Genomic DNA, 12,019 nt, shown 5'->3' with positions numbered 1-12,019 from the left:
TATTAATACAAGACAGGTATTAGGCTACAGAGTAAGCTGCTGTGCCAGACTTAGCTCACCTTGAGCTACAGGGGTGGGGGGGGAGTTTGCCCCGGGTTCCATGTCTGCGGGGGTGACAAGAAGTCATCCCATGGGGGCTCACAGTGGCGCGAGCAGCCATTGCGCTGCCACAGCTGCATGTGGAGAATCACTGTTTGCAGCTGCAGCCGCAAGCAGAGGATCTTGGCGCTGGCAGCAAACTGCGAAGTACAGCGCATGTGCTGCGTCTAACACATGCGCTGTACGTAGTGACGCCGCACATGTGCTGCATAGCAGTTTGCCACCGCTGCTCCAGCGCCATACAGACGGTGTCTGGATTCCTCAGTCACCTCTATAGCTGCAAGCAGAGGATCCCTGCACTGTCTGTATGGCGCTGGAGCAGTGTCGGTGGCAAACTGCTATACAGCGCATGTGTTGTACGTAGCGAAGCTGGACATGCGCCCTACGCAGCGTTGCCTGCCCCGGGTGTCACGACACCTTCCTTCGACCCTGCTTGAGAGTCAATTGGTAATCAGGCCTATTGCTCTCCTTCACTCTACCTGAGAAGCACAACGTTTTAGATGAACTGGTTTCCTCATACTCAGACCACATGGTTCTAACAGGCCTTCATTGCATTCCTCTACCAATAATCTGGAACTTTCAGCATTGAGAATAAGTTTTGCTGCCTGTGTTTTCTGACTGATATGTGGGAAAGCACACAAACATGACCTTTGAAGAGTTTGTAAATATACCAGTTCTTAACTTACCAAATGTTTAGTCTTATGCTATGCTAAGGGAAGAGGAAGGTCATATTTTAAAGGTCTGGCAACCTATATTTCCACACTTTATTTCACTGCATATTTTGTGATTTAAAATCTCAGCTGGGAATCTCTCTCAAAAAAAGAGTTTCTGCACCAAACCTGGATCTTGGCATCCAGAGCATTCTCCTTTGTTGATACGCATTTTTCTTTGCTACCATTGCAAGCAACCTATGTAACTCAGTCCTTTTCACCATTCTTGGGTCCTGGTATAATGGTCAGAAATCTAATGAACTGGTGTTCAGGTGGGATTTTTAGGTCAGATGAATCATTTCCACTGGTCACCATTGATAAGTGACTGGCCAACTGTTCTTCTTTGTTGCTGTTAATTCTGCATGCCCTTTTGTTGTCCCATAAACAGTCAGAAACCACTTTAGATGAAACATCAGAAGCAGGGCTTTTCTTTTTTCTTTTGGTCATTTTCTGATGTTTCTGATATAAAGAGAGCTTGTTATTACCTCACCTATAATTATCACTCTCAGCATGTTTGTGTCTCCCTTGGATAATGTCTCAGTAGATTTCCAGAGAATACTAACCAATGTCAAAACATTGGTATGAAAACCTCTTCCTGTCATTCTAAGCAAGGGAGATGAAAGAGAAAGGATTTTCACCTTTCTTTTAATCAATGTGTAAAATAGGATTATAATCTGTGAATTGTTAGAGAACTGCTGTTTGTGACAAGGCAGAATATTGTACTGAGGGTGGTTGTTAAGCAAGGTTCATGTGCTGCATGGAATTAAGGGTGTTTGATGAGAAAGAACATTTGCTTCAGTATGCTGCTGTTTATTGTGCCCCTTCTCTTTCATCTGCCACATCTGGTGTGCAATCAGACCACGAGTTGCACCATCCATGATCTGTCCAGAATTCCACATGAATACTACCAACCTGGTGATCTTATTGTTGGCGGACTTGCTTCTCACCTCTTTACTTCTTTTGACAAAGAAGACTTCACAGAAAGGCTAACTACCTATCAACTTCTTAATACCTTGTAAAGAATTCAAATGTCTAATAATCAGATTATACTGAAATATCCCAAAGCTCTAACCAGGCCTACTCAGAAGCTAGTTCCATGGATTTCACTGGGATTTACATCCAGGCAGATAATGGGGGGCATTTACAAAGCTGAAGAGCTGGATTGGAAGAAGGGAGATGCAGATCTGAATGTGTCAGTGAAATGATTGTTGCTGTGTTCTCTTCTCCCCACATCCCACCAAATCTCTCCCAAGGAGAATTTAACCAGAGGACTCTCAGATTAAACCTCCCTATTTTAAAATGGAAAGCACTTTTCTGTTCTTAATCTTCACCTCAGAAACTCTCGTGTGAGGGGTATTAAAGGCTCACATCTCCTTTGAGGTGGTGCTCGAAGATCCAAGTCAGGCGAGACGATTGTGTTTAATATTAATAGACAGGGCCTTGATCAGATACATTCAGAGTGTATTCAGCTGAAGGTTGTGAACAGTGAAGAAATGTCAGTTAACTGTCAGTTGGGAGAAATTATGAGGGAAGTGTGAGTTCCCATTGAGTTCCCGGTAGAAAATGGCAGGGCATGGGGGAGTCTGAATGAGCCCTATATTAAGTTAAAATGCTGCTCAGTTTTTACCAGCAGAACATTATATAAAGTAGATTCCTTAAAGGAGCTCAGCTGTCCAAACAGGCAGGAATATAATTTGAGGAGTTTGCCAGTCAGAGGCACATTCTACCTAGCTGGTAAACCAATTTCTGAGTAAATTGAACAGGAGTGGAAGTAAATATCAATATTCTTTATTGGAAAGGGGGGAATTCAAATAAATTCAAATTTAAATGTGAACCTGAAAAAATTTGTTTGCTCTAAAAAGATATCAAAACCAAATCACAGCCATCATTTGAAATTCTGACTTCTCCCAATTGTTCAATGTAGTTCTCCAGCCAAGCAATATAAACAAAAATGACTATATGAAGGTAAAGTGTCTATAGAAATGCATATACTAGTGCAAGAAGAATAGAAGTGGAATACAATGCATTCATTAGGGGGAAATTCTTTTGCATATCTGTGTATATTAGGGCACAATTTGCACTAAAATACTGAATAAATAAGCCTATTAAAAATAATAATAGGATATCTCCCAATGATACCACATAAAATTCTCATTGCAGTAGTGTGCCAAAGAACTACCAGCATATTCTGGCCTTGGTATTTGCTATCAAGGAGATCAATGAGAACCCCAAGATCTTGCCTAATATTACACTGGGATTCCACATCTATGACAGTTACTTCGATGAAAGGATGACCTACTGGGCTGCTCTGAACCTTCCCTCCACATTTATACCCAACTACAAGTGCAACATTCAGAAACACCTGATGGCAGTTATTGGGGGACTGTACTTTGATACCTCCATCTACCTAGCAAACATCTTGGGCATCTACAAGATTCCACAGGTAAGATGCTGCCTTGGGGATTTCACACATTCACCATAATGTCTTTTATCCAGAAAGGATTTGTATTATATAGAAATAGTTGTGAGAGACAAAGAAGAGTGATCCTGCCCTCCACAAGGTAATGTTATCCACACACACCTAGAAACATGTATCCAAATTCCAATCTGCTGACCGACACCCTCTCACCTTTGCTCCATGGCCTACTGGTTGGAGACGGAAGCTGCTCTCTTGCAAAGCTGGAAGCCTGCCTATCAGGAACCAGCTGCCCACACATTCTGGGACTTGATGGGGATTTTGTGGGTTCATGGTTTGAGAGAGGAAGGGAAGGGAAGGGAAGATGCCATGAATCAGGAGCTGAAATGTTGTGGTGAAGCAACATGAAAGAAACGGGAGAGAAAAGCAGCAGCACCTAAAAACCTAGAGATCAAAGTGGAGAAAGAAAAGGAGTGGGAAGCAGGAACACAGGAAACTGAGCATGCAGGGGTGGCAGAGAAGGAGCTGGAAGCTGAGAAACACAGGGTGCAATCTGCAACCACTCCCAGCTTTCTGGAACCTGCCTTATAGTAACTGGCTCATTCTGGCTCCTGAGTGGGTATGCCTTCAATGCACATACCCAGTCCTTCTGCAATTATGGATGATGCTCCATTATTTCCCTTTAGCTCACTTATGGGTCCTTTGCTGCAGAGGATCCTGCTCAAGGCCAAACCACTTCCTTCTACAGGATGGTGCCCAGTGAAGCCCATCAGTACACTGGGATTGTTGAGTTACTTCTGCACTTTGGTTGGACGTGGGTTGTGTTGCTTGCTGGAGATAAAGACAGTGGAGAGAGATTTGTTGAGAACCTGAAACTTCTGCTCTCCCAGAAAGGCATTTGTGTAGCCTTCTCAGAGACAAACCTGAAAACGACGTATTTGGCTGATTATTATGACGTGTTTCCCCACTGGATCCAAATTTATCAAGCTATTATGGAAAGTAAAGCCAAAGTGGTGGTTGTCTATGGAGCAACAAAGTCCATGCTTGGCTTGAGAGAAATAGTAGCTCTTGGTGAATTGGAAAATGTGACCAAGACCTCTGTGGGCAAGGTGTGGATTCTGACAGCACAGCTGGATTTCACGGCATTGACCTATCAAATGAGCCGGGATATGCAAGTCTTCCAGGGTTCCCTCTCCTTTGCAGTTCATTCAAATGTGGTACAAGGATTCAAAGCCTTTCTTGAGGCACAAAATCCTTTTGAGGAAAATGGAAATGGCTTTGTCAAGCAGTTCTGGGCAGAGGTATTTCTCTGTTTGTTTCCAAACTCCAATACAGAGGAGCAGGCCAGTGGAACCTGCACTGGAGAGGAGAAACTGGAGAATCTCCCTTCGTCTGCTTTTGAGATGACCATGTCTGGCCACAGCTACAGTCTCTATAATGCTATCCATACCATAGCACATGCTTTACATGCCATGTTCCTGCCTGGAACCAAATATAGGGTAGTGGAGGAAGGAGAGATGCAAGAGCTTCAACCTTGGCAGGTAATGCCTATCTGCTGTTAAGTGGGAGGATTCAATCCTGCACTGTCCTGCTTTTTTGTGAGCAACTTCCTTTATGTGCAGAGGAGCTGTTAGTGAAGGTGGATCTAATCAATCTTCACCGCACACAAGTTACAGAGCGAATATCCAAGCAGTGGGAACTGAAAGGCGTGGATTTTTTCTCTCATTTCTTCTTGGTCAGGAATGTATTGGGATTCTCCCAATAGGAAAGAATAGAAGTTGTCGGTTCAGTAGGCAAAGGCTCTCCTTACTAATGATTTCCCAAGAACAGATTAGGTTTGTATAGCAATTCTTGCATGTACAGACAGACTGGAGCCATCATGAGTGCCAAAAAGGAGAGACATATGCTTGCCTTTATAGTTACTATGTTTATTTTTCTTCCAATGCAGCTTCATCCCTTCCTTACGAGTGCCTCCTTCAACAACTCTGCTGGAGAAACTGTATCTTTTGGTGAGAACAGGGAAGTAGAAGCTGGCTTTGATATTACCAACATGGTCACTTTTCCAAATAACTCCTTCGTGAGGGTCAAGGTTGGAAGGGTGGATGTGGAAGCCATCCCAGGCCAGCAAATTTCCATTGATGACAACAGAATGATCTGGCATAGAAGCTTTCACCAGGTGGGGCATACTTCCTACATGCATGAGATATAGGAAAACAATGGTATTGCATTTTTAGATTTTCCTCTGCACTACATAAGAACATAAGATGAGCTTGCTGGATCAGGCTAATGGCCCATCTTGTCCAGGAAAACACCAATGGCCAGTCTTGTCCTGCATCTGGATATGGCATGCATGTGAATGTTAGCTTGTGTGTCTCTCTATCCCAGGGTATATAATGAGTCTCTTGGCAGGAATAAGATGTTTGTTGCTCCGATGGGAAGGAAGCAGGTTCTTTCTTACCCAGAGGGAAATGGGGAAATGGACTTTCTAGGCTGTTTTTGTTTTTGTTGTTGTTTAGTCGTTTAGTTGTGTCCAACTCTTCGTGACCCCATGGACCAGAGCACGCCAAGCACTCCTGTCTTCCCCTGTCTCCTGCAGTTTGGTCAAACTCACGCTGGTAGCTTCGAGAACACTGTCCAACCATCTCGTCCTCTGTCATCCCCTTCTCCTTGTGCCCTCCATCTTTCCCAACATCAGTGTCTTTTCCAGGGAGTCTTCTTTCTCATGAGGTGGCCAAAGTATTGGAGCCTCAGCTTCTTAGACTGAGGAAGACTCAAACCTACATATCTTTAGGTGCCAGGTGAAAACATTCCTATTCTCCCAGTTGACCATCAGATTAGAGTATCATTCGCTTTTTGATCTGGGAATGATATTGTTTTGGTTGTTGCATGTCTTGACCCCACAACCACCCCCTCGTTGAAGAATAAAAACACACCAGGACACAAATATTAGGTTAATGTAATTGGGCAAATTTTGGCCACAACTTTATTGATTACAGAATGGGAGCGGTATTGGCTTAGGCATTGAATAGACCCGAATATATCCGACTCCTGCCCATAGCGCAGGGAGTCAGGTAAGGGTAAACCACCAGAAGGGGGAGCCCCGTTGGTGCAGACAACGCTTCTGTCCTCTCCAAGAAGCAGGATTGTTTTACACATACTTTGACTGGAAAACTGGCGGTGGAACAGGTGTTACATTTTGTATGGGGACAATAGGCGCAGTGCTGGTGAAGGTGAATCCTCAATCCTCTTCCCCTTTGCATCCTCATGCATTCTTCCTGAATGCCTGAAAGGGGCTCCAACATGGTAAGCTTCAGCATTTATTTTTTATTTTTAAAAAACCCAATGAAAAAGAAAGTGAGTAGCTTGGCACTGAGTTTGGAATAAGTACTTTAGTGTCTTCCTACTGCTGGCTGGAAGAAAAAGGACACAAAAAGTGCTAATGATTTCTGTGTGCTAAAATGTTTAAGCATTTATTTAAATGGGCAGGTTCCACCCCTTTCTGTGTGCAACCCAAGTTGTCCCCCTGGTTCCAGCAAGGAGAAGAAGGAGGGGGAGCCATTCTGCTGCTATAATTGTGCTCCATGTCCTCAAGGAAAGATTTCATCCGAGAAAGGTAAGAAACACAAGATATATACTTTTCAAACATAAGTCATGTTTGAAATTATGGAAAAGTTGTGGAAATATGCATTTTGATGATTGAAGAACTGCACCATTTTGGGGGGAAACTCTATTTTGCTTTGTGTTGGTTCACGAAGTGCAATTTAAATAACTTTCCCATCCAAATGTCAACAAAATCAAATTTCTCATATATCCCTATTGGCACACAGCTCCCATAAAGGAATATGGACGTTGTCCTTGCCCCCCTCTCAAAAAAAGGATTTGTCACCTATGATGTATGTTAAAATACAGCAGGTAATGCTGAGGTGAATGGACCAGAGATCTGAGTTGGTATGACACATTCCTCTGTTCCTGTTCTGAACAATTATAATGCGAGGCTGATTTGTATTAGTACTTACCACTGTGTCCATCTAAACTGCACAACATGGTTTATGGGGAGTTAGTAAGCCATCACAGGACACCCCTCATGACACAGTGCTGAGGTGAGGTTCTCAAGCATCACTCTCAATCTGCTTACTCTGGAAATATCTGTGATATATCTAATTTAAGCTTATGAGTTCCATACTAACACCATTAGTAGTTGCTCTCCAACACATCTGAAATCTGAAAGTATTATTTTCTCTCCAGATATGGATGACTGTGTTGCATGCCCTGAAGATCATTATCCCAACACGGAACAATCAAAATGCATTCCAAAGACCATCAACTTCCTGTCTGTTAAAGAGCCTCTGGGGACGAGCTTAGCATTGTTTGCTCTTTCTCTCTCTCTCCTCACAGTGGTGGTCCTAGTCATCTTCATTAAACATCAGGACACACCCATTGTCAGAGCAAACAATCGGGACCTCACCTACACTCTCCTCACTTCCCTCCTGCTCTGCTTCCTCTGCCCATTGATCTTCCTCAGCCCTCCAGAAAGAGTGAGCTGCCTGCTCCGACAAATGGCTTTTGGCCTTGTTTTCACAGTGACCGTTTCTTGTGTTCTGGCCAAAACAATCACGGTGGTTCTGGCCTTTGTGGCCACCAAACCAGGATCCCGAATGAGGAAGTGGGTGGGGAAAAGACTGGCAAGCTCCATTGTGTTTTCTTGTTCCCTTATCCAAGTGGGCATTTGTGCTATGTGGTTAGGAACCTCTCCTCCATTTCCTGATTCTGACATGCACTCTGTGATGAGAGAAATCATTCTAGGCTGTAACGAAGGGTCATTCACCCTGTTTTACTGTGTCCTGGGCTACATGGGCTTTTTGGCCATTGTCAGCTTTGTTGTGGCCTTTTTTGCCAGGAAATTGCCTGAGAGCTTCAATGAGGCCAAATTCATCACCTTCAGCATGTTCTTGTTTTGTAGTGTTTGGATCTCCTTTGTTCCGGTCTACCTGAGCACCAAGGGGAAATATATGGTGGCTGTGGAGATCTTCTCTATCTTGGCCTCCAGTGCTGGCTTACTTGGTTCCATCTTTGCCCCCAAATGCTACATCATTGTGTTGAGGCCGGATCTGAACAGCAAGGAGCAGTTAATAAAGAGGAAATAATAAATTATCCTTTCATCCTTTGGTTTTTTTCCACCAAACTATGAACAATTTAATCTCTCTTTATCCACACCATTCAATTAGGTTGTATTTTACATGTTGCGATTCCTATGTGCACTTTCTTTTAAAATCCCCTGTGGTCTCTCGGAGACAGGAGCCCCTCATCTTGTTTTAACCCTAAGGCTTATTTGGAAACCAAAAAACTGTGATGAGTACCATAAAAGATTGAGACCTGACTACAACTTCAAAGGGTAATTGATTAGAAACTGAACAGGAAAAAATAATACATTGAGAGGCAATTTGGTTTTTTTTAAAAAAGTCTCATTCCTTTCTAGGTTATTTTCCTCTCAGTAAGGTTTCAGTAGAGTTGCTACTGTCATGATGAACCAATCTCACAGATTTCATTACAGTGAGTCCCCACTTACTTGGGGGTTATGTTCAAGTGCCCCCCCACATAAATGAAGATTGGATAAGTGGGGAGCACCCTCTAAAACCTTTAGAATGTCTTCTCTACTGCTCTCTCTCCTTTCCAGATCAGGAATACTGCACCTCAAATACCCACATCTGGCATTAGGGGGGCTGACTGGAGGATGTGTGGGGAAAGTTTCTGCTTCTGCCTCTCTTCTATGCACATTAGCTGTCAGGTGGGGGGGGGGCTGAGTAGCGTAAACAACCCTGTGCTGCACCTCCAGCCTCTGCCCTCACAAGCCATGAGAACTCTCCAGCCCTCTTCCTCCATAACTATTTAGTGTAGATTCCGGCGTATTAGGGGATTGGGCGTATAAGACGACCCCCAACTTTTGCTGTTAAATTTTAGAATTTTAGAGTTGTCGAATTTGAGCGCCGCCAGGGGCAGAGCGTGCACCCCTCCGCTGCCTCTGCCATAGCAGTAGCAGCAGCCTGAGGTGAGGCGTTTGGCGTGCGGGCGTGCACCTCGCTCAGAAGGACTTTCTGTGCCCCCTTCTGTGGGGAGGGAGGAGGAGCGACGGCAGAAGGGGCGCCTCTGCTCACCGTCTCCCTCTCTTCCTTCCCAACGCATATACCCGGCGTATAAGACGACCCCCGACATTTGGCGTGATTTTCCAGGGATAAAAAGTCATCTTGTACACCACAACATACGGTAGTTATTATTCATGTGCAGTGGGGGATGCCCGTGGTTATGGGCAATATGTGCTAGACCAGTGTTTCCCAACCGGTGTTCCGCGGCACACTAGTGTGCCGCGAGACGTTGCCTGCTGTGCCGTGGGAGGGAGGCGGGCGAGTCGGGCGGCAAGAGGCTAGGAAGCAAATGGATTGCGAAGTCTGCCAGGTTCAGATTCGGGTCTCGGCTGTTTCCGGCAAGTGCAGATTCGGGTCTCGGCTGTTTTCGGCAAGTGCAGATTCCGGACTCGGCTGTTTCCGCCGGCCCAACTCGCCGATCCCGCGCCGTACGTAAGAATTCTCGAGGAAAGGCGCAGGCGCATTCCTCGGAGAGAGCGGCCGTTGGCGTCCAAGATGGCGGGCGGCTGTGCTGGCTGAGGGGAGCGCGGGCGGCGCCGAGTCCGAGGCAGCGGCTGTTCCGCCCATGGCGGGGCTGGAGATGGTCCAGCAGGGAGCCGAAGCCCGGGTCTACCGGGGCCTCTTCCTAGGCCGGCCAACTGTGGCGAAGCACCGCTTCCCGAAACGTTACCGGCACCCGCTGTTGGAGGAGCGCCTGAGCCGCAGGCGGACAGCGCAGGAGGCCCGCTCGCTGCTTCGCTGCCGGCGGGCAGGTGGGCGCGCCTCGAGACTGGACTGCGCGGGGCAGGGGCGCAGGCTGGGATTCCATCTCCTTTAAATTGCATGGCCGGCCCACCTCTTTGCAAGGAGTGCGGTTGGGAATTGCAAGCAAAGCAGCCACGCAGCTCGATTCCAGTCATTAGTGACCGAAACTAATTCCCCCCCCCCCCCGCTATAGGCAAGGAAGCTGAAGACTGGTTATGGAAGGCGGTGGGCCACAGGTGTTCTGGTTTGCGAACATTTTTCAGAAGCCAAACGTGCTCCATTTTGCGTGCCATGCTTCTGTTTTGCGGTCTGTCTGCTTTTGCTGTTTATTTTGCATTTTTGTCTTTCTGACTTTTTTGTTTTGTTTTTGTGACTGATTGATTGACTGATTGTGTGACTGCAGTACATTGTTTATTGCTTTCATTTTATGGATCAATGGTCTTTATCGATAGTAAAATTCATGTTAAATTGCTGTTTTAGGGGTTGTTTTTAAATGTCTGGAATGGATTAATCCATTTTGCATTACTTTCAGCCAAACAGGCCCAGGTTGCGCACTGAATAAAGTATTTTATAATTTTTCATATTTCTGTTTACTTACTATTTCATAATAAAGTAATTATAAAATACTATCTTTGTGTTTATTTGATTCCTATTAAAGAGAGTTACTTTATATATAGTCAATATAGGCACAGAGTTAATTTTTTAAACATTTTCTAATGGTGGCGTGCCTCGAGATTTTTTTCATGAAACAAGTGTGCCTTTGCCCAAAAAAGGTTGGGAAACACTGTGCTAGACCATTCCTGGTGGGGTGGGGGGGTTTTAAACTTAAAATTAAATGAATAACAATTTTGGTATTTTTAATGTTATAAGATAGAGCAGAATGCATCTGAATGAATATTTTGAAGTTAAAGCGTTTTGAACATGAGTGAAATTAAGCTTCATTTTATTAGAAAATATAATACCACCATTCACTACATTTTATTTATTACTTCTACATATTTCTCTCTCCAACTAGTTGTGAGGTGCTTTTCTATAAGGAACATAAAGAGTTGTTTGTGAGAATCTCTCAACAAAGAGTTTGTGCCCCCAACCTGGATCTTGGCATCCAGAGCATTCTTCTTTTTTGATTCCTATTTTTCCTTGCTACCATTGCAAGCCGCCTACAGAATCCAGTCCTTTCCACCATTCTTTGGTCCTGGTATAATGATCCAAAAACTAATGAACTGGTGTTCAGGTGGTATTTTTAGGAGGTCAGGTTAATCATTTGCACTGGTCAGCATTGATAAGAGACTGGCCCACTGTTCTTCTCTTCCTCGTTGCTCTTAATTCTGCATGCCCTTTTGTTGTCCCATAAACAGTCAGAAACCACTTTGAATGAAACATCAGAAACAGAGTTGTTATTATTATGTTTGGGTATTTTCTGATGTTTCTGATGTAAAGAGAGCTTGTTATTATCTCACCTATAATTATCATTCTCAGCATGTCTAAGTCTCCCTTGGATAATGTCATAGAATCATAGAATTGGAAGAGACCACAAGGGCCATCGAGTCCAACCCCCATGTCTCAGTAGATTTCCAGAGAATACTAACCAATGTCAAAACATGGGTATTATAACCTCTTCTTGCCATTCTCAGCAAGGGAGAGGACAGAGGAAGAGGAAGGAGTTTAACTATTTTCTTAATCAAGTTATAAAATAGGATTTTAATCTGTGAATTGTTAGAGAAGTGCTGTTTGTGATAAGGCAGAATATTGTACTGAGGTTGGTTGTGAAGCAAGGTTCATGTGCTGGATGGAAATACGATTGTTTCATGAGAAAGAATATTTGCTTCAATATGCTGCTGTTTATTGTGCCTCTTCTCTTTCATCTGCCAAATTTGGTGTGCAAACATACCACAAGTTGCACCGTCCAT

At 44.3% G+C, this 12,019-nt stretch overlaps 3 protein-coding genes across 3 annotated transcripts in view; all 3 read left to right on the top strand.

The window, feature by feature from the left end:
* The window catches only part of LOC310690530 (vomeronasal type-2 receptor 26-like), a 44,185-nt gene extending 32,618 nt beyond the window's left edge, over nt 1-11,567 (top strand). Inside the window, exon 7 of the mRNA XM_083469635.1 lies at nt 11,360-11,567. The gene's annotated coding sequence lies outside the window, so the exon portion shown is untranslated. The remainder of the gene's footprint in view (nt 1-11,359) is intronic.
* LOC310690471 (uncharacterized protein) overlaps nt 1-12,019 on the top strand; it is an 88,033-nt gene that overhangs the window by 17,854 nt on the left and 58,160 nt on the right. Inside the window, 1 exon segment of the mRNA XM_083469403.1 lies at nt 6,712-6,838. Coding sequence (XP_083325529.1) covers nt 6,807-6,838 — 32 coding nt within the window. The 5' untranslated portion in view covers nt 6,712-6,806.
* Nucleotides 1,522-4,729, top strand: LOC310690777 (vomeronasal type-2 receptor 26-like). The gene is made up of 3 exons (XM_083470332.1): nt 1,522-1,824; nt 2,970-3,252; nt 4,561-4,729. Exons 1-3 carry the CDS (start codon nt 1,586-1,588, stop codon nt 4,630-4,632), a joined length of 594 nt encoding a protein of 197 aa, XP_083326458.1. The 5' UTR covers nt 1,522-1,585; the 3' UTR covers nt 4,633-4,729.

This window comes from Podarcis liolepis (assembly GCF_965112155.1).
Source record: "Podarcis liolepis genome assembly, chromosome: 13".
In the NCBI taxonomy this organism is placed as follows: Eukaryota; Metazoa; Chordata; class Lepidosauria; order Squamata; family Lacertidae; genus Podarcis; species Podarcis liolepis.
This window is presented reverse-complemented; position numbering and strand designations above follow the sequence as displayed.